The 26840-nt window shown below is 37.5% G+C and overlaps 1 protein-coding gene across 5 annotated transcripts; it reads left to right on the forward strand.

Moving 5' to 3' along the window:
* The first annotated feature begins 755 nt into the window (after window positions 1–755).
* Window positions 756–23035, forward strand: LOC109060897 (fibroblast growth factor receptor 1-A-like). Of its 5 annotated transcripts, none has more exons than XM_042733087.1 (18): window positions 756–1186; window positions 5848–6040; window positions 11217–11486; window positions 13190–13276; window positions 13360–13532; window positions 13858–13981; window positions 14068–14258; window positions 14395–14545; window positions 17966–18159; window positions 18258–18403; window positions 18508–18629; window positions 19795–19905; window positions 20009–20199; window positions 20293–20415; window positions 20496–20566; window positions 20678–20815; window positions 21470–21575; window positions 21783–23035. In XM_042733087.1, the coding sequence occupies exons 2-18, from the start codon at window positions 5896–5898 to the stop codon at window positions 21963–21965; spliced, it is 2526 nt and encodes an 841-aa protein (XP_042589021.1). In that variant the 5' UTR covers window positions 756–1186; window positions 5848–5895; the 3' UTR covers window positions 21966–23035. The 5 variants fall into 5 exon arrangements, with proteins under 5 accessions (XP_042589021.1, XP_042589020.1, XP_042589024.1 ...); XM_042733086.1 differs by having other exon boundaries at window positions 757–1186; window positions 5844–6040; XM_042733089.1 differs by lacking the exon at window positions 14395–14545 and adding an exon at window positions 14897–15041 and having other exon boundaries at window positions 760–1186; window positions 5844–6040.
* Window positions 23036–26840: the final 3805 nt, after the last annotated feature.

Raw genomic sequence — 26840 nt, forward strand, 5'->3', positions numbered from 1 at the left:
GAGCTTCCAAAAAAGCTCCATATAGACAACATTAAAGTTCTCTATTCTATGTAAAGGGATGCTAAAATGTGTTACAATTTAACCCAACCCCTGTCATCCAATGTTTAGTTAGCTGTATTAGCATTATGGTTTGAAATTAGCAGTTTAAAATTGCCTGAGAATCTACAATTTATTCTAAAGTAAGTTACATGATTTTATCTGCAACAGTTTGAGTAGCTACTTTGATTTTTACATCAAAATCAGTTTTTCTTTATAAAATCTACATATACCTATTCCCAGCATTGACAACCATTCATATAAGATCAAGGTGGAAGTGGGTGAATAATGAAATTATAGGAAAATTGTAAATTGTGCTGTGCAAACCTCAGCACCGTGATACTAAGATGTTGTGGATAGTTTTTAAATATTGAATGGAGATTTTTTTTATGTACTGTAAGTGAAATCTATCTATCTATCTATCTATCTATCTATCTATCTATCTATCTATCTATCTATCTATCTATCTATCTATCTATCTTATCTATCTATCTGTCTGTCTGTCTGTCTGTCTGTCTGTCTGTCTGTCTGTCTGTCTATCTATCTATCTATCTATCTAATGAATGTAATAAGTAGAAGTGAGTTGGTAAGGATCAGCAGTGTATCTGCATTAGGTTTCGGAGGTGTATGGGAGGATCGCACTGGGGGGGTTGGTGGAGGGGGGCAGTGGAATTCTTGAATCCTCAAATCCTGGAAGTGGGAGGTACGAAGAAAAAAAACCCTCCTTCATATGATATGTCTTTCCAGAGGAAGAATCGCTGCTGTGAGCGACAGATAAAGCGCAAGAGAAACACGCTCATTCGCAGCAGTTTATCTCTGTGTGACGCGTAATCTCTGTGCGTCTCGAGATACCCGCGCGAGTTTATGAATGAAAAACTTCCCAAACGACAAAGACGTGGAAGTTTTCTCACTGTTTATCTACGCACCTGGACCAAAACCTATTGTTTGGTTCAACTGCTTTAAACGCGACTCGCTACTTTTTGCAAAAAGACAGGCTCGCTGCACGAGAGGAATCTGGCTGAGTGGCTTGTTCTGCGTGGGATATTTTCTACGGAGATCGCTTGTTTTGGAGTAATGCTTTACAAAGCTAAATAACTCCCACAAGAAGCGCCACTTCAACACAACCCAGTGCTCGTAATAACATTCAGAGGTGAGTGCTTATAACTTTGTGAAGAACCTGAAAATTTTTAGTGTTATGATGCTTTTGATGTTCATTTTTTCTTTCTAATTGAAGTAGGCCTATATGAAAGATTTAATACGCACGCCATCGTCATACGAAAAAGTTATCTTCAGACGCATAAAGAAACTTTTTTTTTTTTTTTGAAAGTTTTATGTAGAGAGGTCACTACAGAAGTATTGATATAGCCTATATGAATGTAATATAAATAGAGGCTCATATAACCTAGTTGTGCTTTTTAAAGTAAATCATTCTCATTTCCATTGTGTTTGCACATTCATGAAGAGACAAACACTGAATAGGTGCTCACAGCAGGAGTAGAATAAGAATGCTACATTGTGTTCCCTCAATTTCCATATCAATGAATATGAAAAGTGACCTATTTTGAGCTGTAAAACCCTAGGTGGCATTGTCTGTCCAGTGTTTGTTATGGATGCATTGTGTTCCTTGAGGAAACAGACCTTTTCCAGGGTGATCTGCCTCTGTGTTAATGATAAATCAGGGGGGTTTGTAATTTAACTGAACTGATGTGGCCTGAACTCCCTGGCCGACCTCTGTTGTAGTGTTTAGGTGGAAAGATGCACTAGTAGAGTCATTCTAAACATCTTAGTCAAGAACCAATGAAACCGAGTCAGTCCCATGCTCAACATGTTATGCTAATTTACCTTTAGAGCCACTTTCTGATCATGAGTATGTCAGAATCTCTGAGGATGACTACATTCATTTCAGAGATGAATCATAAATTTAAACTGATATTTTTCAAAACCACAACCTCCCTCCCCGAGGAGCCCATTTTGACTTCTTGTGGCACTTGTGCTGAGTTACGGCTGAATCTCATAGTCGACTGTGTCAGCTGGAGCCTATCCAAATTGAATGTGTTATATTTGATGCGCTGAAAGACGAGCTGCGTCCATGCACCTGGTCAGAGCGCTGCTTAGTCACCCGCTGTGACTTATTCCTGCTGCTGGTTTCTTCCTGGTAATCTTCTCAATATCACTTTCAGCAAAACTGGATAGTAAACTGCAGCTGAAGCTTTATATTCATAGTTTTAAAACTTTGCTGCAAAAATAAAGATTCCAGAAGGAGGTTTTCTTAGCAATGCCACAAAATAAACATTGGGTTCCCCGAAGAAACCTGTTAGTGAACAGTGAAGTTCTTAAAAGAACCATTTTTTTTCTTTGTGTGAAGAATGTTTTAATTAGTATTATAATACTACAAAACTTTTTGTGCAATGGAAAAGGTTTGGTGGATGTTAAAGTTTCTTTGGATGCCAATAAAGAACCTCTAGTTTTAAGAGTTTACATAACCACTAATGTCGTTCCAATTTTTTGAAGTTTTTAGTGTGCATCAGTGATTATGAAAAACGAAGCCAACGGAGGTGTGGATAGGAAGGCAAATGGCAAAATAATTCACTTGGATTTCCTTTCCTAATCTGTACAATTACTGGTGTAAAGCCTGATAACTACCCAGGCGGTCGAAAGTGTGGGGTGGGGTGGTGGTGGTCCTGGGATGGGTTGCATGACTATCTCCCAAAACAAACACAGAGTCGAGGAATGTCATGCATGGATGCAGCAGCATAGTAATTAAGGGTCCGGGCTGTACTCTCAGGGGGGTAGGGAACACAGCAAACCCCAACCTTTAATTATCACAATGGGCTTTTCAAATGCTCCTCTTGCATTACTGTGGAGAACACTGAAAGGACTGCTGGTTTCAATGCTGTTTTCCACTTTTGGTGGAGATAGTTCAGTAGAAGTTTCTTCATTTGCATTTATCCATTTAGAAGATGCTTTTGTCCAAAGCAGCTTTCAAAAGAGACTAGCACAAGTAGAAGTTATTTCAGGCAAAAAATTAAAAGAAATAAAACAATTTATTATTATTATTATTATTTAGATTTATTAACATTTTTGCTGAATATGCATTAATTTATTGATTAAATAAAACAGATTAAGTTTATTTAGCAAAAAAATAGGCTATTATTTCGGTCTTCGGAGTTTCATGTTTAATCATGCCATTTCTTTAGTTATTTGTGAAATTTACTAGCAATTACTGAGTGAAAATTATTTTAAAAGTATTTAATTTATTCATTTATTGGTGTTGTTGGGCTCTTTTTTTTGTGGTGGTTAACATTGCAAATTGCTTGTTTCCTGTACATAGTTTTAAAATGCAGAAGCTATCAATCATGAGCACTCTCAAACTCTTTTTTTTTTTTATATCAAAATCCATCAGACTGGTGGTAGAACTGTGTAACATGTTAGCAATTATCCCTTCACACATTTTCTATTTTTTTTTTTTTCATGACTCTTGTTGAAAAACACTTTTATAGCTCATCCAATAACATTTCTTTGAATCTCGTCGGTCGGCGTGGCGCAGTTTCATGTGTGAAAAAGTTCCACGAATAACGCCACATTCTCATCAGTTTAAGAGATTCTTAAATTTTACTGCTTTGACACGGTTTTGGACAGCGCCTGTGAGGTAAATGAACTGCGTTTATGGCCTTATCATAAACCTACTGCACACCAGCATTTAGGATTTTTCATTCAGGGTCGCCACCCACCGCAGAATGACCGTCTTTTCATGTACTTGTCTTCAGCTGAATTACTTTGGCATAAAACAAGCTGGCAGCTCTCAGTAATGGATGGACATCCTTCGTTTATCACTCTAATGAGGTGATCATAATTAACTGAGTTAGATGTTTCTGTAAGTCAGCTCTTCTAGATGAAAACACATCATCGTTGAGTATTTTAAACACACTTGTGCGAAGCTAAGGTGCTAATCAGTTGACAACTTTGTTTGCATTCACTAATACTCTAATTCCCTTCATTCTCAGTAATGAGAGCAAAACATATGACACCAAGTTGTGTTGTTTCAGACTGGAAATTGTGAGTAAAGTTGAAGGTGTGAGAGCAAATGGTCTGCAGCGTGATTATTGGAGGAGGGGGTACAAAAACAACCACCAGATTATGGGGCTTTTGTTGGGTAACGTTTGGCAGGGATGGAGGCGTGACTGGGGTCCCGAAGAAAGCCAAGTGTCAAGTGGCGATTCTTAGGGGGGCATAGCATTAACAGATGTGTTTCACACCACCGGGATAGCCTCTCCACACCTACTCAGGGGACAGCTGCTGTCGGGTGAGGGGTCGAGAGGTTTGGGGCCTCTGTTTTCTTCATACTTGTGGGAAAGCCATGTTTGAACTAGTTTTTGATTTTCTAGGTCTCTAGTCCCAAAGTTACAGCTTTTTCTAAGTTAAGTTTAAATTTTATGTCATAGGACGCTTGTTGCTTCGAAATTAGGAGATTTTTATTCTATTATTTATTAGTGATTGTTTTAGTGGGTGATGGGTTGATCCATAAACAGTTGTCAATGTTAATCAAACTTAATATTTAAGTGCAATCAAGGAATCAAACTTAATTAATATTTAAGTACAATGAAGGAGCCTTAGAAGTCGAATTAGTGAGTACCAGATGGGCTTTATACCCAGGTGACAGTATTATTTCAGTAAATGAGAGGGGTCTGTTCTTTGTAAGCAGAGTGTGAGTGTAGTTGGGCTTATTTTGTGGCTTTTTTATATAGTTATAAGTGGAAACTTATACTGCTGTTTAAAAGTGTGGGCCTGGTAAGATTTTTTTTAATGAATAAGAAGTCTTTTGTGCTCATCAAGGTTGCATTTCTTTGATCAAAAATACAGTAATATTGTGAAATATTAGAGTTTAAAAGAAATGTTTTCTGTTTGAATATATTTTAAAATCAAATTTATTCCTGTGATGCAAAGCTGAATTTTCAGCATCATTACTCCAGTCTTCAGTGTCACATGATCCTTCAGAAATCATTCTATATGCTGATTTGATCAAGAAACATTTATTATTATTAAGCTTAGTGGCCTCAAAGTTTTGAATGATTTATGTTGCTTGAAGTTGTTCCTACTTCCTACTGTGATGTGATGTGAGTTCAAGTGATTTTGATTAGAATAATCTCATTCACAAAGTAAAAAGTAAAGACTGCATATCAGATGTTTATTTGATGCTTTATGTATGTAGTTTATCATTCTTCTGTTGCCACAGAGAATTATGGGACATAGATTTATCGCTCAATCCTGTCGCCGTCATCTATATAAGTAGTATTTTGTAGCAAGTTTTATTTTCATTAATTGTGTAAAAAATGTGCAGCATTTACATTTAAAATCTTATTGAGACCAAACTAATTTTGTCATGGTTTTTTATGGACACACCACCAAAATTAACATTTCTCAGTGGTATTTACATTGTAGTGGTGTTTATATGCACTCTAGAACACACAAATAAAAGTTTCAAAAGGGTTTTTTCACATTGATGCCATAGACAAACGATTTCTGGTTCCCCAAAGAGCCTTTCAGTGATCAGTTCTCAAAAGAACCATTGTTTCTTAGTGTAAAGAATATGTAATAATCTGAAGAAAGCTTTTTTCCACTATAAAGCCCCTTTTGTGCAATGAAAAGTGTCCATGTTTTAAAAGGTTCTTCATGAAACCATTGATGCCAATAAAGAATAATGGGAAAAAGCCAGATCATTCCAATGAAAAGTAAATTCTTCCTCCTTTGTATCTTTTCATAGCATGTAAGACTAATTCCTGTACACATTGTCTTTCACTTTTTGGCAGGTAGCTCTATGCTGCCGGAGTTGATGGGCCAGTGCTGCCCACAGCTGTGTGAATGAGCTGTCTCGGCCCACCCTCCTCGCCCAGCTGCCCTGGCATGGCTTCTCTCAGGAAGATGAAGTCATGGCGTTTGCTTCTCCTGTGGGTTATTCTAGCTCAGTTCCCCTTGGCCCACTCACGTCCCGCAGTAACCGAACAAGGTAAGTTTTTCCTGTTCCCATGTCCAGTTCCAGGCTGTTTCTAATCTGAACAAATGGACGAAAGCAGCACATCTTTTACTTGCGTGATTTAGGCTCAAATACATTCATTTGATGTTCAGTTTAAACTTGGCTCTACCTCATGCAGCAGCAGAGTTCTGGTCACGGCTCCATTTTTGATGTGGAGTTAACAAGTGGAGCTGGAACTCATTAGGATCTGATGTGTTGTAGGACTCCAGATGCTTTTCCTTTATGCATCCAAGTAGCTTCGGGGTCTTTCGCTCTTTCTTGAAACCTTAGAGGTTCAGATGGTTCATGTTGGAATGCACAGCATTGCAAAGACTCCTTAATGTGCTAAAAGATCTCCAAACACAATGCAGACCTCTATAGCAGTGGGAGAATGGCTTTGAATAAGTTATATATTTAATCTGAAATGCTCATTAGCTGCTTTTCTCTTACCAATCGGTTTTGATATATTGGCACCATATAGTTATCAGCTAAAATTTGATTTTTAATTTTTATATATATATATATTTAATAATATCTTTAATAATATCGTACACACACACACACACACGCACACTATAATATATATATATATATATATATATATACATACATCCATACACACACACACACATATATATATTTTAATACCAATAATTACTGGCCATATAATATGAAAAGTATTATCATTTTCTGTTGATGCATCCTTATGGTTCATTGTTGGAGTGGAATCAAGAAGTTTGATAGTTTGCTTTTAACTTTACTGAAGACAGAAATCAGAATTGTTGTTGTGACAGCCTGACACCAACACCGTTACACTACCGCCTCGATTGTCTACAGCTTTATTGATGAAGCATGTTTGCATACACATGGACATAGTGTCCATTCACAGCCGCTTAAGATGCTGATATGTTGTACACTGTGGGCCACAGAGCTCATCTGCATGTGAAAACAGTCATCATCCGTATACTTTTGCTGAATGAACTCTTGCTCCATTGTTTGAAAGACTTGATCGAACTGTCTGTTTGCCTTCTCGCCTGAATTGACTTGTTGTAGTGACTCGGTGCCCAGCACTATTACTAGCCAGGCAGGAAATCCCAGCAGCAATCCATCCAAGCTATGACTTCCTCTACTGATTCCCAGCCAAGTCCAGAGCTTAGCACCAATCCTGGTCGATGCGGAGAGACAGACAGCTATAAGGATTCAAGGCTTGTTTTACTGAAGCTTTAGTTCACTAAAAGGTTCGTAATGATCTGAAATGCAATGACTTTTAGGCTTTTAAAGATGTCGCGGATGAATTACGAGGTGAAGACAGATGTTGTCCACTTCAACTTGGACTGACTGACCAAGACAAATGGGTCAGGCCTCCACCTCCCTCTGAGAAAACACATTCTCTCCTGCTGCTCCAGGAAGCCAGTCCGGAGCGGTCTGAATCCGAAGCACACAGATGTGTGTTGGTACAGCTCGCTGATGAAATCATGCTTGTGTTTTTGGGTCGGTCAGGCTGGGAAGAATGACATAGGAGCATATTGAGATTCTTTCTGTTTAGTGGAAAATTTTAAGAGTTTTAATTTAGTTAGATTGTTTTGTAGCAGTCATAAACAAGAGTTTTTTCCAGAGAATTTCTTCTGTAAACAAAATGTGCTTCCAATTTGGCTGTTTAGGAGGTGCGCTCCTCCTCTGTTGCTTTTTTGCTTCAAATATTTTACCAGAGGTATGATTCGAATTTCGGTATGTTGAGGATCAAATTTGACTGCATTTTTATTCACAGTGCTGTTTTATGTGCAAAAAGCTCCTTTTAGTTGAAGCTTGTGCAGTAGCTTTGTATGATATTCTGACTGGACAATCTCCACGTGAACCATTTTGGAAGAAAGTGTGCATGGGATTGCCTAAAAAATAAAAATAAAATAATATATGCAAATAATAAATGGCAACTAGTCATGCACTACTGTTAAAAAAATTGGGTCAGTAAGATTTGCATTTTTTTAAAGAAATTAATATTTTAATCAGCAAGGATGAATTAAATTGATAAAAAGTGAGAGTAACATTTGTAATTTGACAAAACATTTCTGTTTCAAATACATGCTGTTCTTCTGAACTTTCTATTCATCAAAGAATCCTGAAAAAATTTCCATTACAGATTTAATTTTTTCCTCTTGCGATAAGTCATAGTGACTGTGATGTTGGTAGGTACACACATGTTACAGTCCCCACGCGCACTTGTCATTATTTTTAATCAAAGGATCATGATCATGTGACTTTTACGTACGCCAGGTAACCTGTGAATGCGGAAAAAAAACTGTTTCTATTGCACTTTTGCGCAATATTCCTTATTCCACCACATACGAGCATAAAACTTTTTTGCGATATATGTTTTTTTTTTTAGAAAATTTATGTTTCCATTGGATCTATTTTCAGTTTGCTATTTCAGTTTGCACAATTTGAAGGGTAATGGAAACGCATCTAAAAAATGTAGCCTTGGTGACTATGAGAGACTTACTAACTAAAAATCTTACTAACTAAACTTTTGCACAAAATAAATGCTACATTATTTTGCTTCAAATTAGTTCATAGCTTGGTAGAAGCTAGCTAATTAGGCACATGCTAGCAAAGATGTGCTCCTTGACATGTCATCATCCTCAAAAACCATACACAAAGTAAAAAAGTACTACCCTGGCTATTAAATACCAGTTCAGCCACTGAAACTATTGAATTTCAAGAGCAGTTTTTCCACTGCATGGTATGGCACAGTACGGTTCACTTTAGGGGGGTTTCCACTGGGTACAGTACCTGGTACCTGGTACTTTCTTTAGTGAACCGTACTGTTACCAAAACAAGACTTGTAAACTCTGCTGATCACGGAATGGCCAGAGAATCATCACTAAACTTGTTTCGACACAAACACAAAAGAACCGCTAGATTTAAATCAGCACTGCCAGCAAAGGATCGAACGCAACTGTTTTGAATGAGCGCACCTTTTTTTAACAACCAAAAAGTTTTGTTGTCTGTTGCGGAAGTACAGACGTTCCTCTCATTGATAGCAGAGGAGCAGATCCAGCAAGTGCTTGATGGGGCGACGCGGAATGAAAAAGTTTTTTAGGAGTTGTGGCAGTAGAGGCGCACAACTATAACAACATGTGAATAATCCCGCCCACTCTAAAGCGATACTAAACTGCAGTGGAAATGCAAACCGTTCAGAGCCGTACCATACCATACTGAGCCGTGCTGAGCCAAGTCGTACCATGCAGAGGAAAAGCAAACTCCTAATGTTGCATATTGTTTGGCTTATAAAAGGCAGGGTAACATTAATGTTTTTTTTAATGGACATTTTTGTCTTTTTTTGACGTTGTTTTTTTTTTTTTGCCACTTAAAGCAAAACCACTTGTCTGTGAAGAATTAATAAATGCTAGACTCCTCTGAAAATAACTTATCTGGATTTATTGCAACAATAGTCACAGCCAGGCATTTAATTTTAGTATAAATGCATCAAAGGGCATGCTGGGAGATGTCAGCCCTATTAACTGCAGTTCTAAGTGAGGTTTTTCTTGTAAATGTGACGTTTAGGGGTCATGTTTCTTCTCCAGTAAGTGACGGGAATAATTGGAAATAAAGGGACTGGAAGGATATCAGATGAGACATCAGTTCTCATTTTATTTTCAAGACCAGCATCTCCCTCAGCCTCAACCTTTCCTGCTCACCCTGCTTTTTTTGTTAAATTGGCTGAAGGGAAAGTTGATCCCAACCCCCTCTCGTCTCTGCTGGGATTAAGGGGCCTGTGATCCAGGAAATACCTCCACTTGGCTCAAGTGAGATCTCCATGACAACTAGCTGAGGAACCTGCTGTTACAGGCTCTTCTCCGTCTCTCCAAACACGCGCTCTTTCCCCCTTCTGTCTCTTTCGGATCCGCTCGCATTGTCAGGAAACACTGTGGAGGACAAAAGGGATGGATTAGTTTGTTTGACAATTAAGGTGACTTCAGGTTGGTGGGGGGTCTCTTTGAATGGGAAAGCCGTATGTTCTGGCGTCAGGGGTTTTTTGGGCTTTTGTTTTGTATGTAACTCAGGCCTAATAAGTGTAATGGGCCACTGGAGGTTAATCTTTAAACTGTTTCATTTTTTTTTCTACAGAACTTCCCCCTATTTGGTAAAGGAAGTATCACATTTCTTGCTAGCAGGCTTGCATTTTAGATTCATTGTTTGAGTTGTGTGCAATATTGAATTTGTGGGTGAATCTCATCAAAAACATGCCTAGACCACATTACAGCTCAAAAACAATGAAAAAACAAAACAAGAAATTGTTATATTTATATTTTATAATAAATTTTGCTGCAGTATATTTAAGAAAATATACAACTATTTCCAGTTTTGTGCATTGTTACATTTTTATGAAAAATAAGTATATTTTCCCATCAAAATCTTATTCTCATAATGTTCAGATATTTTACCTTTTTTATTCTAAGTTTTATTATTCTCAAAGAGGAGACATTATATTCCTGTATTACCTAAAATTGTCATACAATGTTTTCATTTATTTTTAAATTATTATTATAATTAATTATTTTGAAATTACTTAATGCTGTACAAGTATAAATACTTTACAAATTAAATATTTAAAATCATTATTTAAACCATTATTTTTCACATTCCAGTCTAAAGAAATATATGTTTTGCATTGCAGTAATTAGATTAAACTTAATGTGTAATGTGCTTAATTATCATAATTTAAGTTATCATTCAAAAATATTAATGCAAAATTATAATAATTATTTTCTGTTAATTTTAGGTTAAAATATGGCCAAATGTGATCTTGACAGGTTTTGTGAGACTCACAAAATGTAGATGATTTTCCATATTCTTCTTTTTTTGTATTCATCTTTTAGTTTGTGGCCTCACAGTTTTCTTTATTTCTTTTGTTGGTGGTGGTTCTGCCATATTCATTCGTTCATTTTTGTTCATTCATAAGTTTTTGGGGCACCACTTCCATAGTCTTCTTTCGCCATGGTGCTTTGCTCATCCCTCTTTTGTTAGTCATGGCCCTTAACTTTAAGTTTTGCGGTTCTTAACTTTTCTTTGGACAAGAGTCATGTCTTGTCTCACACTTTGTTTTAAAATTCGGATTTTGATCCAGTACCCCTTTTGCCAAACCTTCGCTGGTCTTCTGTTCCACCATTAGTCCAAACAGAGGTGAAAATGGAGCTGTACACATTGTTCCCCGGGGAGCGTTTGGTGCTGCAGTGCTTGGCTCAAGACGAGACCACAGTCGTAGGCCTAGCGGTCATCTGGACTAAAGACCGTGCTGCAGTGCTGAATGGAGACCACATGCGGGTGAACGGGGGCCAGCTGGAGATCGGGTCAGTGGAGCTGACAGACTCTGGGCTTTACTCCTGCACTGTCCAGAGCTTGTTCGGCAACCACTCTACCTATTTCATCGTTAACGTGACAGGTATGTCTCGCAGGAGCTTAGAGGGGATGAGCTTTGTTTTGTTTTTTTTTTTATTGTATGAAGAAAATTTTTTCTTAACTGATTAATTTTTTTTTGTTATGATAATTGATGTTTTGTTTGCTTTTTTGCTACTTTTTTTATGATCTATGAGATTGGACTTGATATTTTTAAAAAAAATCAGTTTAATATAAATTAGTTTTTTTTAAGGATTGTTTTAAACAGTGCATTAGTACGGAGCCCCGCACATGACATGCAAGAAAAAATAAATAAATTGTGCACACGATTTACTAATTCGTTCTCTCGATTTGCTAAATCGTGTGCACAATTTAATTATTAAATTGTTTACTTTATTTATCTTTTCGATTTGTTTATTAGTGTGGGAAATTTATAGTTAGTGGAACGAAATATTTAGCCTACTATTTTTCCATCATGCCATGTGCGGGGCTCCGTTCATTAGCTATGTTTCCACTCACATTATTTATATAAATTTTGGGATATCACTTTAAAAAAATATGAATGGGAATGCCAAGTGCATAAAATCTCAAAATGTGCATTAAACTTTTTTAAGAAAATGTGCATTAACTATATGATTTCCTTAATGTGCACCATGTAATATTCAGATATTGTACATTTTATTTATTTATTTATTTATTTATTTGCAATTCTTATTGTTCGCGGGGGGGCATTTTCATTCCTGTAATACCTAAAATGCATGCAATGTTTCGATTGTAATTTGTTCTTAATTATTTTAATTAATTAAATGCAGTACAACATATACTATATTGATGTATAAACACTTTACAATTTAAATAATATCTAAAATCATTATTTTTTAATTCTTTTTTTTACATTCCAATCAAAATATTATTTTTTTTTTTGCATTACTGTAATTTGCTTAAATATAATGTGCTTAATTGTCATGAAAATGTTAGAATGCTAAAAACCTTCATGCTTAAGGCTCCATTTTCTATTTACAAAATATTATAATTATTTCCTATAAATTTTAAATATGACCCAGACATGATCTAAGCAACCACATAGCAACCCCTTGGCATCATGCTGGTTTTTGCACAGGCAAACACCACTTATTGTCTTCTGAAATGGTTAAAAACTAGTTTATGTTGCCTTATGAGATTGTTTTGTTGTTATAGATGAGCAACTGAGACACTGTGAGGCCATTTCTCTCCTTTCAGCTGTGGAATGTGTCAGGCGTTGAGTGGTGAATTTGTTAGACAGCTCCCCAGAGTGTGTGTGTTTGCGTCTGTGTGATGGGAGCATGGGCACAACTCTGGAGCGGAGCCTGCGGTGACTCATGCGCTCTCACTGTCCACCGCTCTGTGAAGGGCGGATGCGTTACTTCGTCCTGGTTCACTTTTCAGAACAAGCAAGAATACAAACTCTCCAGAATATTGTGAACACATAAATAATTTCAGAAATAAAAGCATTGGAAGCCTCTCCTTTCTCAAGCTGCTGCTTTTATTTGCTTCATGACTGGTAAAATCAAACACTTATAACTTATTGGATATAAACCAAGACATTAGCAGGTGGACAAACAGACATAACTAACCACATCTGCATGTGCTTTGCTGAATTTGTGACATCTAAATTGTGTATGATGAATTGTGGACTCATGCTATATTCTGACCTTTATGGGCGGCTTCTCTGTGTATTCTCTGACACACATCCTGTCGACTTTGTCACAGGTCATGCAGTACCGTCTTCTGAGGATGAGGATGATGATGAGTCATCGTCAGAAGAGAACAAGCCGTCAAGTAGCCAGGAGCTCTTACGTAAGCATGCACTTTCTTTTTTTTTTGGAAGGAAATCAAATGATGAATTGTATATCATTATTAATGACATATTTCCTCTGTAGCGATGGCGCCTCATTGGGCCCAACCTGAAAAGATGGAAAAAAAGCTTCATGCCGTACCGGCCAGCAAAACGGTGAAATTCCGATGTCAGGCCGAGGGAAACCCGATGCCGAAACTACGCTGGCTCAAGAATGGAAAAGAGTTCAAAAGAGACCAACGCATTGGGGGCTACAAGGTATGTTTGCACCTGAGCAGACTTCAGTTCCCGACTGATATCACTGTTATGTGGGGCATACAGCCCTCATTTACTCTGCACCTGAGCTGAGTGAACGAAAGCTGATACCTCAGCTTACAATAGGCCAAAATCACAGCCTCAATGTATACAATCTGTACACGATGAATGAGTAACCTGAATACACACACCCTGATGTAGACGTGCAAGAAACATCACAGCTGTGGTTACACACACTGTAGTTAGATTTGGTTGTTAATTTTAGTGTATTTGGAGTAAATATTGCATGAATAAATTTGAAAGAATATTTATTTTCTTCCATTCTCAGCTGCGGGAACACATGTGGACCATAATCATGGAGTCCGTGGTGCCCTCAGACAAGGGCAACTACACATGCCTTGTGGAGAACGAATACGGAAGCATCAATCACACCTATCAGCTGGATGTAGTGGGTCAGTCATCTCTCAATATCAACCAGTGGCAGTTTAGGAATAAATATTACGCTTGAATCCAAATCTGACAAACATGTATATTTCAGAGCGATCGCCTCACAGGCCCATCCTGTACGCTGGTCTTCCTGCAAACCGAACAGCAGTTGTCGGCAGTGACGTAGAGTTCGTCTGCAAGGTGTTCAGCGATCCCCAGCCTCACATTCAGTGGCTCAAACACATACTGGTGAATGGAAGCAAACTTGGACCTGATGGACTCCCTTACGTACGCGTCCTTAAGGTAAAGGTTTACATTGAAATGCAGTCAGTTTGCTTAAGTCTGACTTACATGGAGCAGATTCATCAGTGGTCCACACATATTAGGATGTCTTGGTTTGGGATCCGATGTGATGAATTTGGTGTTTTGTCATCTCCAGCACTCGGGGGTCAATAGCTCGGACACCCAGGTGCTGACACTCTACAATATCACAGAAGAAGAGGGCGGCGAGTATATATGCAAAGTGTCCAATTATATAGGAGAAGCCAATCAGTCAGCCTGGTTAACTGTCCTTAGACATGACATGCAAGGTAACTTGACCAAGGATAGTCTGAAGTGATCTCTGTAGAGGTTTTAGCCTTGGGTTTCTCTCATGCTTTGGGTTTTCCTATCCCATGATGCCATGGAAATTCCCAGTTGACCCAACCAATGGCGATAACTCCCTCGCTATGGATTGGGTCTTGCCGGAGAGAGTCTCCATGTGGCTTGCCTGATGTGGGTGGAGGTAGATCAAAGGTGATGGTGCTGGGCAGCAATATTTGATCCCCCTAAAGGTGATGGAAAGGTTTCAGGTGGTTTTCTGAGCATCTGACGTGGTCCCGCTTCCTCCTCCTTTCCCTCATGTCTTGGGCCTCGGGTCTGCTTTTCTCGTTCTCTTCCAGACGGCAGGCCTCAACACCACCGACAAGGAGATGGAGGTGCTCCAGTTGAGAAATGTGTCCTTTGAGGATGCTGGGGTGTATACTTGCTTGGCAGGCAATTCAATTGGGATCTCCCATCATTCAGCTTGGTTGACCGTTGTCAAAGGTATCCGGCAACTCTTTCCTGTCCTCTCTAGACCTTTCCTTCTCTTCCATCGCTCCCAACAGTGGCCATTTGTTTGTGTCATTCGCCAGTCTCAGGTGAACCGCGTTTAAGTCAAAGAGCATTTACTCAGCTATCACTTTAGCCGGTGTATATTTTGCATCGTTGACAAAGGCCGAGGTGTTTCACGGGAACGTGTGTGTGGCCGTCCACAGGTGCACAACCACCCATGCGTGGCACCAGCATGCCAAGTAGACCAAACATTTGGATTTTAGTGACATCTTCCCCTATAAGTATCATCTTACTTATGTGCCCTCAGGGGTTTTCACTTCCCATGGACCTAGCAAATGACACCAGTTATGGCACTGTTTCACCTCCTCTACTTACCTTTCTCTAAACACCCTATTTTCTCGTTCTAACCTGCTATCTTTGTTGTTTTAATGAGTGATTAGTGCACATCAAGTCACCTTTATTGAGATTAAATGAGCTCATTTTGAGAGTAAGCCGACTGATATGAGAACATTTTGCATAAAAGCTCAGTTCCAATACCTAGTGAGCTACTTTGTTGTCTTCTAAAGCAGCATCCTAACTGTGACTGATCCTCACAAGTGACTTATTTGGAATGCTTGACGTAGACTGTAACTTCCTGCGCCCTACAAATAGAAAAAAGGAGATTCGATTTTCATACTGCTAAGATCACCAATCAGTAATCTCCTAAATTGGTTCTTAACCTTTCTGACTCGCATTAGTCCACAACAATAATCAGAGGTGTCATGATTTTTCTGTTTTTCATGATTTACTCAATAAGGATTAAAAATGATCATTTTTAACAATGTTTTACAATTTTTACACAAAATATTTTAGCTTGGTGTAAATAGACAAGTGTATATTCATTATAAAAATGCCCATGGAGTTTTATTAATTAAAGATCAAGACTTTATTCATTTGCATGTGATTTCTAGACCTGGAAATGTCACTTTTTAAAACAGGCTACCTCATGTATCAAAGCTTCTTCGAAGGAAAAAAAAAACATTGTTGAGGGGTGAATTAAAGTAAGAATTAGCTTTTTTTTGTAGTTGTTTGGGCTTATTTTAATGCTCGTTTTGTGTTATATTAATCATTTAAGAATGTAATCTTAAGGCCTCTTAGAAGTTTACTAAGCCCCCTATTCGGCCATGGCCCTCTGGTTAAGAACCTCTGCTCATAATGTTGCAGAAAATATCCACAAATTTATTAAATATTTTTTTTAATCACCTTTTGTGTGGAGCATGAATATAATGCCTTAAAATGGGATCTAGGTACTAGTATAAATCTGGAGCAGCGTTATAGTTCTTTGACTATAATCTGAAATTACTGTGACTTGGTGCTGCATTATCATTGCATCTTTAAAACTTTTTTTTACTAATGTATGAAGTTGGCATCTATTTTCAGAGTTTTGTGACTGTGATAGCTGTCACTTCCTCTAATCTGACAGATTATCAGCTTGATCACTAACTAATACGGGTTTCCTTGTGGGAAAAATAATTGTTAATGATCAAGCATCACAAAATTAGTTCCTTATCTTCTGGAGAATTTGTCTTATTTCAACCAGTGCATACTATTGCAGAACAACTCAACTCTATATGAACAAAGCTCTAATTTAATAACAACCATTCAGGTGTAGCCATGTCACTTTGGCCTCCCAGGACAATTTGGCCAGGATGGTTCTGTTTCATACTTGTGCATGGGATGACTGCAGCCTCACGCCGATGGAGAATGTAGGGCGAAATACTATGCCACAGAGGAGCCATTATGCAGCCACAAAGGAATCTTGTTCTCTTTTCTCAGTGCCAATAGTGTCAAATGCACTGGTTGAAATCAAACAGAGCTGGGTGTATGTGTGGATACGTGTGCGTGTGTGTGCCTGTCACCAGCATCTACCAGTGTGTGTCAGTCCAAGGCACTGTTTAATGCTGTAACAGAGGTGCTCTTGATGACTGTTGACACTGTACTAGTGGATTTAGCCTTATTAGTGCGGTTTTATATCTGTATTTTTGTCTTGTTTTCCAAAAGCGTCCTCAAAACAAGATACATTTACTTGAGAAGCAAAATTTGTCAAATAATATTTGTTTCCTGGCAAAACATCTCGAATCAAGTTAAGCATAAACCTTTGGAAGCCTGTTCCTGCTAATGACTAAAAAAACTTGCAGTTCTGACTTTTTTCTTATAATTGTAAGATTATACCTTGCAGTTCTGACTTCTTTTCTTAGAATTGTGACTTTTCTGACTTTCTTGCAATTGTGATTTTATATTTCACAATTCTGATGACTTTTCATTATAACTACAAGTTTTAAAGTCAGAATTGCAGGATATAATCTCAAAACTGCAAGAAAAATGCCAGAATTTTTAGATTAAAAGTCGCAATTACCCTTTTTATTTTTTATTCAGTGGCGGAACCTGGTTCCTATATTATCCTCACCAATATTTTTTTCTATTTATACATAAAATAAAAAGAATCCTGAATTAAAAAATAGAATTTCTATTTTTCTATAATTATTTTTAATTTTATATAATATATTTTTGTAACATTTTTTTTATTTTTGATTTTATTTTATATATTTTTGTATCTTTTTTTTTGTTAAAATACTACTTACGAAACAGGGTTAGTGTAATTAACTAAAACTAAAATTGAAATTAAAATACATTAAAACTAAGTAGTAATATAAAAACTAATAAAAATGATAAAAGCACATAACAAAATGACAAAAGAATTAACTGAAATGAAAACTGAAAATATAACAATGAAATTTTATTAAAAATATTAATAAAAAAACGATAATAATTTAAATATAATGCTAAAGTAACACTTAAATAAAAGAAATCATGAATTCTTCAGAAGATTTATAAATCTAGTTTTTGTTGACCGTAGCATTCTGTTTGCCCCATAGCCACCACCACTCCCTCTGCAGTCCCCAGTCAGTCCTACCTGGAGGTGCTGATCTACTGCGTCGGATTCTTCCTCATCTTCCTCATGGTAGGAACCGCCACCATCGTCAAAGTCCGCAGCTCCTCCAAGAAGAGCGACTTCAACAGCCAGCTGGCCGTCCATAAGCTGGCCAAAAGCATTCCTCTCCGCAGACAGGTAACAGATAAGGGCTTTGATGAATGCTGTCCAAAGGAGGGCCCTTGTATCCTTCTAAAGGCCCTTAAAACCCCCCATTCTGCTTCCTCGCTCTACAGGTGTCAGTGGAATCCAGTTCCTCTCTGAACTCTGGTGTGATGTTGGTCCGACCTTCACGACTCTCCTCCAGCGGGTCGCCCATGCTGTCAGGGGTGTCTGAGTACGAGCTGCCCCAGGACCCGTGCTGGGAGGTGCCTCGAGAAAGGTATAGACACTACTCATCCAAAATTGGAACTTCTCTTGCTTCTCATCTTCTGTAATTGCATCAACCTAGACATCGTTTTGCAATTTTGTTTTTATTTGAAACAGGCTAGTACTTGGGAAACCTCTGGGCGAGGGCTGCTTTGGCCAGGTGGTGATGGGCGAAGCCATTGGACTGGACAAAGACAAGCCCAACCGTATAACTAAAGTCGCTGTGAAGATGCTGAAATGTACGTGGTTTTGCAAAGTAAAAGCCTTAAAGGCCCCATGAAATGGTTTGACACAATATCTAAGGGATCTGATTTTGGATGAAGTGACAACAAAAACTATATAGACTCACATTGAAGGAGAGACCACAATATCATATCCTGCAAAAAAAAAATAATAAAAAAAAGATATTATTAAATGATTAATATTAAATATTATTAAAGATAATTCATATTTTGTCTTGGTTTTCTGTAAAATCCTTACAACAAGATATATTTAATTGAGCAGCAAAATAGTGTACATTTTCTTTGCATACACTCTTACTTGATTTGAAATATATCTTGAATTAAGTTTGCTGTTTATACCTCATTGGCAAATCTTCTTGCTTAAATGATGAACCTCACAAAATTGTATTAAATTTATGCTTAAAACAAGAATAAGGAATTGGGCGGGGGGGGGGGGGTGTATGTAAATATATTTCTAGAATAATCATATTTATATGTTACCCTGGACCACAAAACCAGTCTTAAGTCACTGGGGTATATTTGTAGCAATTGCCAAAAATACATTGTATGGGTCAAAATGACCTTTTATGCCAAAAATCATAATCATTAAGATATTAAGTAAAGATTATGTTCCATGAAGATATATTGTAAATTTCCTACCGTAAACGTATCAAAATTTAATTCTTGATTAGTAATATGCATAGCTAAGAAGTGATTTGGACAACTTCAAAGGCGATTTTCTCAATATTTAAATTTTTTTTTTTTTTTTTTTTTTTTGCACCCTCAGATTCCAGATTTTCAAATAGTTGTATCTCGGCCAAATATTGTCCAATCCTAATAAACCATACATCAATGGAAAACTTATTTATTCAGGTTTCAGATGATCTATAAATCTCAATTTTCGATTTATTCAATAATAAGGATATAATTAGTAATAATAATAATTGTCCAAATATGTTCTCTTTGTTTTAAGGCTTAGGTATTTATATATACATATATATATATATATATATATATATATATATATATTTATATTTATATAAATGTAGTTCCAACAGACATGGACTTTGTCATAAAATTCCACTTTTGATGTCATGGGGGCTTTAAGACCAAACCACGTTATTTATCAGATGTTTACTCGTGTAGAACCAGACCTCATCAACATTTCACATGTTTTCATTAGCTGACGCCACTGAGAAGGACCTGTCTGACCTCATCTCAGAGATGGAGATGATGAAGATGATTGGAAAACACAAGAACATAATCAACCTGCTCGGAGCCTGTACCCAGGATGGTAAGAGCCCATCTGAGGATTCTTACAATCGCACGCTTTTTAAGATGTTAGAGCACACTGCAAGGATTTCCTCTCTCAGAACACTCTTATTTCCTTCATCCAGGCCCTCTTTATGTCATCGTGGAATACGCCTCTAAAGGAAACCTGCGGGAATATCTGCGTGCCCGCCGGCCGCATGGCATGGAGTACTGTTACAATCCTGACCAGGAGCCTGTGGAGTGCATGTCCATTAAAGACTTGGTCTCCTGTGCCTACCAGGTGGCTCGTGGCATGGAGTACCTGGCATCCAGAAAGGTATTGTTGACATATTTTGTGATTTATTAAAAAATGTCTTCAAAATGTGGGCTGAAATTAATATTATTTTGGTCTGTGTGCAATCCCCAACAGTGTATCCACAGAGACTTGGCAGCACGCAATGTACTTGTAACAGAGGACAATGTAATGAAGATAGCAGACTTCGGTCTGGCCCGGGACGTTCATCACATAGATTACTACAAGAAGACTACAAATGTAAGCAGTCAGTTCTTGAAATAGTCATATTTATTATCCAGGAGTCAATATTTAAGTGAACGTTTTTATTTCTTCTTCAGGGCCGGCTGCCTGTCAAATGGATGGCACCTGAGGCTTTGTTTGACAGGATTTACACACACCAAAGTGACGTGTAAGATGGCTCAAGTTTCAACTCCAGTATATCTTCATATCAGTGCTCTTATTTCATAGAAGTTCCGTTTCTGTGTTGTTTTGGTACTAACTGAGTGTTCTCTTGTTGTAGATGGTCTTTTGGTGTTCTTCTGTGGGAGATCTTCACTCTGGGGGGCTCGCCGTATCCAGGAGTGCCTGTGGAAGAACTCTTCAAGTTACTACGAGAAGGTCATCGCATGGACAGACCCTCAGCCTGCACTCAGGAGATGTATGGCCCTTTCAAATGTTATAATTAGTGACTAAAAGATGATTCTTTTAATTTGATTAAACAGAATCTTTAAAACTTTTAATTCACAAAACATTTAACTTCCATAATTTGACACGTTTAAGTGAAACATGCCATGTTTTTTTTGTTTTTTGTTTTTTTTTGTAAAAATATGTATTTTATTTTAATTTTATTTCCAAGAGTTTTTCTCTCTTTTTTAGTAAAATATATAAAATCTTTTAAAAACATTTAACTTATGTTATGAAATAACTTTTTGAGTGAAACAGACTTTGTAATTCATTTTGATAAATATTTAAACAATAATAATCATCATTACTTAATTATTATGAAAATAAACAAATATTGAGTGAAACAGACTGCATAATTAATAAGAAAATTTTGTAAGTAATTATATAATAAAATTAGTATTTTTTTATTATCATATATAAATAAATAAATCACTCAAAAATGCATCATACTGGTTTAATACAAGTGCAAAAAATTCTATATTTTCCACTGTTACTTTACCAGAAATTAAAACTTCTACTGAAATGCACTGATGAATTGTGCACAACAGCATATAATAATAACAAAAATGAATTATTTCACGTTGTCTTCACATAATGACACAGTTATCCAATTGATTTTTTTTTCCAGATACCTGATAATGAAAGACTGCTGGCATGCAGTTCCCACACAGAGGCCAACTTTTAAACAGCTGGTAGAAGACCTTGATCGCACTCTGTCCATGATATCCAATCAGGTAAGGCCTGCAGACTGCATAGGTAGCTGCCTTTTAATTCAGCATCCTGCTTAAAATAAATCTTCATAAGTGAACGATGTGAAAAGCACATCAGGGCCAGCAACTCCAAAATGCAAATATGCTGATGTATCTGCCAACAAAATGCTCACTGATCTCTTTGCAGTGCATTCTGGGATTGACATATTAACGTATATGTTTTCCTTGCAGGAGTATCTGGACCTCTCCGTTCCCCTGGAGCCCATGTACTCTCAGGTCATCCTGAATGAACGGAGTTCCACCTGCTCGTCCGAGCAGGACTCAGTGTTCTTAAGAGAGTCTGGACCTGAAGAACCCTGCATCCCTCTGACAGTTCCCCCACAACAAACTGTACGATCCTTCAAAAAACGCTGACAGTAGAGAACACCTGGACCTCCATGTTCATAGAGGATCTCTCTACATCTTTCTGCTTCCTTTGACTCATCAACTCTGCAGGCTCAGAGACTGAGGAGTTCAGCCTGGGCCGTTCAGCACAGAAACACAAGCAGGAGGACCAGCACACTCTCTAAAACAGGACTGATCACAATAGAGAGGGAACTATCAAACTTTTTTTCCATCAATTGTCCTTCAGAGGGATCAATCCTCACAAATAAGGCTGTGTTTACACCTGGCATTAACTTGCGATCACCGTGATCCGATCAAGTAGATTGGATGGGATCATCAGTCTATCAGAACACGCCGCGTTTACACTTGGCAACATCAACTGACTTTTCTATCTGGATAACCGATCGGATCTGTCTTTGCCGTGCAATATTTGAATAAGTCTGCAGAGAATGGCCTGGTGCAAAGTCAACCTGAAGAGGTGGGTTTCTTTTTGAAAACCATTTTCAGTCGCGGGCCAATTTACAAATCAAAGAGAAGTGTAGGAGTCTCATTAGCGCTCCACACGGGTGTTCTCCATCTTTTTTTCTAAGTTCATGAGAGAGGGGCGGCGTTTTGCGTGATGTCGACCTGTGAATGCAGACACGATGGCTGGGTTGTGTTTCCTTACACTGAGATCTGATCACAATGCGTCCTCGACTACCTCTGGACCAGGACACGCTGATTGGATAACATTCCGATCAGAAGTGCGTTTACACTTGTCTTTTCAATGTGTGTGTGGACAACATCTGGATACAGGTCGCATGTTAATGCCAAGTGTAAACGCAGCCTAAGATGTTCGCAAAGCATCACAGAAGGATAAAATGGTCGTCGATGTCAACAAAGTCAATGGGGTGGAGAAATAATTTCAAGTAAATGTAGTTAAATTGTACAAACATGAAATTATATAAACACTGTTTTTATATTACTATTATAATTATTATTATTTTTGTATGAGTTTATCCCCTTTAATGTTCAAACATGATTCGCAGCACCGTGTTCTAACCAGTCTGGTGACATTTTGTCATTGCTTGGTTTCTGTTTCTGCAGTCTAGCAATGAAATCTCATTGGTCAAAAATCATAGGATATTTTATTAAGAATGAAGTTTGTAATTTTGTTGTTTAGATGATGTTCAGATACTTTCTTGTTTCTCAGCGATTCAAAAACCCCATTTGTAGGTCGGTTCCTTGAAAATTTTAAACACTATTGCACTCTCAAAACATTTCTCTATTTGATCCTGACCTGCTCAGTGTAGCAGTATTGGCTTGACCAGTATCTTGAATTTGGGGCGGGCCTATCTGTTGGTTCGACCAATGGAAGATGAAGTTAAATGTTTTGGAAACCTGTTTGAATACAGTTGTTATTTTATGCCGTTTGGCAATGCTATTCGTGCAGAAATTACACACTTTACATTTAAACATCAAATATATTCTGACTGGCTTTGATTGTGTTGCATTTTCTCTTTCATTGTGGAAAAATGAATAACTTATGGTTAAAAATTTCATCTTGTGCCTGTTTAGATGATGGTGTCACAGATTTATATATGTTCAAAATAAGCTACAAATGAAATCTGTTACTATTGCTTGCTATTAGGATCGTAAGGTGCGACTGCAGTGTCCTGAAACACTAAATTCAAGTGTGAATGAATGTTTATTAAGTATTAATATGAAACAGCTGGAATACGTATGTCTGTTTAGCATCAGCATGGTGGTTGACAATCTGTTAGCACCAGTTTCAAAGCATAGCATGTCTGTAGCTTCATTATTTTAAGATAGGCTCTCAAACGACAGGGTTTAAATGACAGGATTGGCAAGGAACAGTGTAAAATTTTGTTTTTGAATAGAGTTTTGATGCTTGTGTGATTATGTATGTCCTGATGTAAATTTCGAGGCAGTGGCCATGCACTTATATTCAGGCTGTCAATAAGCTGACTGATATTGCCTTTCCTGTGGGAACATAAATAAAAAAAAATGTTATATATAAAATATAATCTCGCATTTGTATATGTAGTTCATGCACGTAGGAAATAAATGACAGATTGACCAAACACCTCTCCTTGCAGGCCAGAGGTTGTTGGAAGGGCAGATGAACATAAGAAGTTGCTGACTTAAATGCGAACCGTTCACTCATGTTGAAACTTGAGCGAGATTAACGGTGAGAAGAAAGTGTTTTTCTCCTCCGCCGGCCTCTCATCGATTAACCACGCCACTACCAAGAGCAAACACAGCAGCATCAGACTGTATATCAGAAGGAAAAACTCTCGTGGCAGTGAAACAAGACAGCTAAAGTACTTCAACGACAGTCTTTGATTAATGCTAAGCAGTTTTACAGTAGATTGAATCCAATATGGCAATCTATTTTACAATCCAAACCAAACTCCATAATCAATCATTCAGCTGTTTCTATTATCTATAGATAGATAGATAGATAGATAGATAGATAGATAGATAGATAGATAGATAGATAGATAGATAGATAGATAGATAGATAGATAAATCGATCAATAGGTGGGCTCTTTTTTTCCTTAAAAACTGCTTAGCAACCATGCAGATCTCCCAAAAATGGACTAGTAACTGTATAGCATTATAACTGCTAAATAACCACTTTAGCAACCACTAAGAACCCTATCATTGTAAGAGCGAATTTTACACTGGCATTGGATATAAAATAGGCTAATTGTAAAAATGATTAGCATGACACGCCAAGCAACAGTAACTTTCATATCAGGATGTTTCATTTGCTTGATCCTTTAGAACCCTTTTAGCGTCTTTGTCATTTCAATCTCAGTAATCTTGTTGCTCTTGACAGGAAAGGGTCATAATTGTATTAATGCCTGGAAATAGGAGCCGTTAGGAGTCACATCTGCTGGTCTGTTTGTGCCATTGCACCCATATAAAAGCTATCCATGGACTACACACCTGTCTTTATGAGCAGCTAATAAGCCATGAGGTGCAATTAACCGTCAACCATTATCACCTTTGACAGATGGTCCAGGAAAAACCTGGATAAACAACTGAAGTGCTCTTATAACGACAGTGCTGACATTACAACCAATGACCTCTAGACAAACATTTAAGCAAACAAATGTAATTATTTGGACTCCATAAAGGTGTTACGTTACCAAGCTGTAGGCTAAAGACTTGGCAAAGCATGTCTAATGGCACTTCCATCATTGTTGTGCATGTGTGATATAGATCAGTTCAGTTTGTTGTCCTAGTTTGGAAATGAATCTGCATTTCAAGCTACATGTTCCCTCTGGAATGTCCTAGTGGTTTTTACAATAGTGATTTTTAAGTAAAACAATTTTTGTATCAGTGCTGATGAGTATGATTACATATAGCGCCGTTGCACTTTGGGTGTCCTAAGTTTGAGTCCTGGCTCGTGGACATTTCCCAATCCTGCCCACCCCCATCTCTTTCCCACTTTGCTTCCTGTCACCTAACTGTCCCATCAAAATAAAGGCAAAATGCCAAAAAAAAAAAAAAACTAGTTTTGTAGTTAGTATTACTTACAGAGCCATTTTGTTCTACACAAGTTACTAAGTTGGTAAATGCCTTACTGCTTTATCAAGAAGGACATACACTCACATTTTGTGGTAGCTGTAGCCTAATAAACCTTATAGCAACTTGTTAGCAATTTTTACATTATATATAGGCCTAGTTCTGTGTTAAGCACTGGAAAAATACCTTTTCAAGTTCTTGTTTTTGTTCTATAACATATCTATAAAACGTAAATTCTGAATCTGTTGTGTACTTTAAAATTATAAGTTGCTACAGACTTTAGCATTGAAGTTCTTATGTAACAGCTTGTTAAAATGTTGTCACATTAATGAAATTTTGCGGCCAAAAAGGTCTGCTGTCTATTAAGCAATGTAAAGCACACCTCATAGAAGTCACCTTCAAGAAGCTTTCTGCTGGTCAGTGGTCAAATTCGGGTGACAGGCCTGCACCCGTTGCAAAACTAGGGAAATGATTATTCGTCCTCCAGCGAATTTCCTAAAAAGCGTTGAATCCTGTTGAAATGACTGGATTTCGCGCGCGAAAATTCGCACCGGTAAATGATGGCACTTTAATTCTAAAAGGAAGAAGAAAAAAATGTCAGTGTTTTTTAAGAAAAGCAAGTGTTGATTTATGAGGAAAATAATGATTTAGCATTAGGCTACTTGAAAAGTAGAATTAGGCCTACACACATTCAATCAAACCTCATGGACTCACACACATTGCTGTCAATTTTGCAGTTCTGCTGTGTAGATGGTGCTTTTTAGTAGTTTTTGTTCTTCCTCTTACTAATATGAAAGTCTCCTCTTTTGAAATGAGTTTTATTAAAGACATTTTCTACATTGCCTGCACTCACTCATGTTTGAGAGCTGTAGCCGCGTTGAGGTGCCGATGATGACACCATCACTCATTGTGTTTATTTCTCTAAGCTCTCGTAGTTTTAGTGTCAAGGTGTCGTGACACCTGTTTAGCTGTGTGTCTATGTGTGTGTGTGTGTTTACGATAGGGCTGATGTCCTGACACATTTTGAAAAGGATATTCAGCCTATAAAGAGAGGGAAACTGTTGTTCAGCCAAGACTTGAGGACAAGGTAACAACAGGACAGGCAGATTCAAGGCAGATTCTTATTTGCAATTTTCAATTTACAGATGAAACTGCATTATTGGCAAATATTAGAACAGACAGCATATAATAAAAAACTTTATATTCATGAAAGAAAAGAGCTTACTGAAAGAGTCAGACTATGATGTGCATGGAATAAAAAAAATCACATTTTAATGAGTGTTCATGTCCCAAAATGAAATGACCTCAGAGTGAGAGGGTGTTCATATTTTATACTAGCTGTAAAACAGACAATTACTTTAGTCTTTT

Source organism: Cyprinus carpio, chromosome B10, assembly GCF_018340385.1.
Source record: "Cyprinus carpio isolate SPL01 chromosome B10, ASM1834038v1, whole genome shotgun sequence".
NCBI lineage: Eukaryota > Metazoa > Chordata > Actinopteri > Cypriniformes > Cyprinidae > Cyprinus > Cyprinus carpio.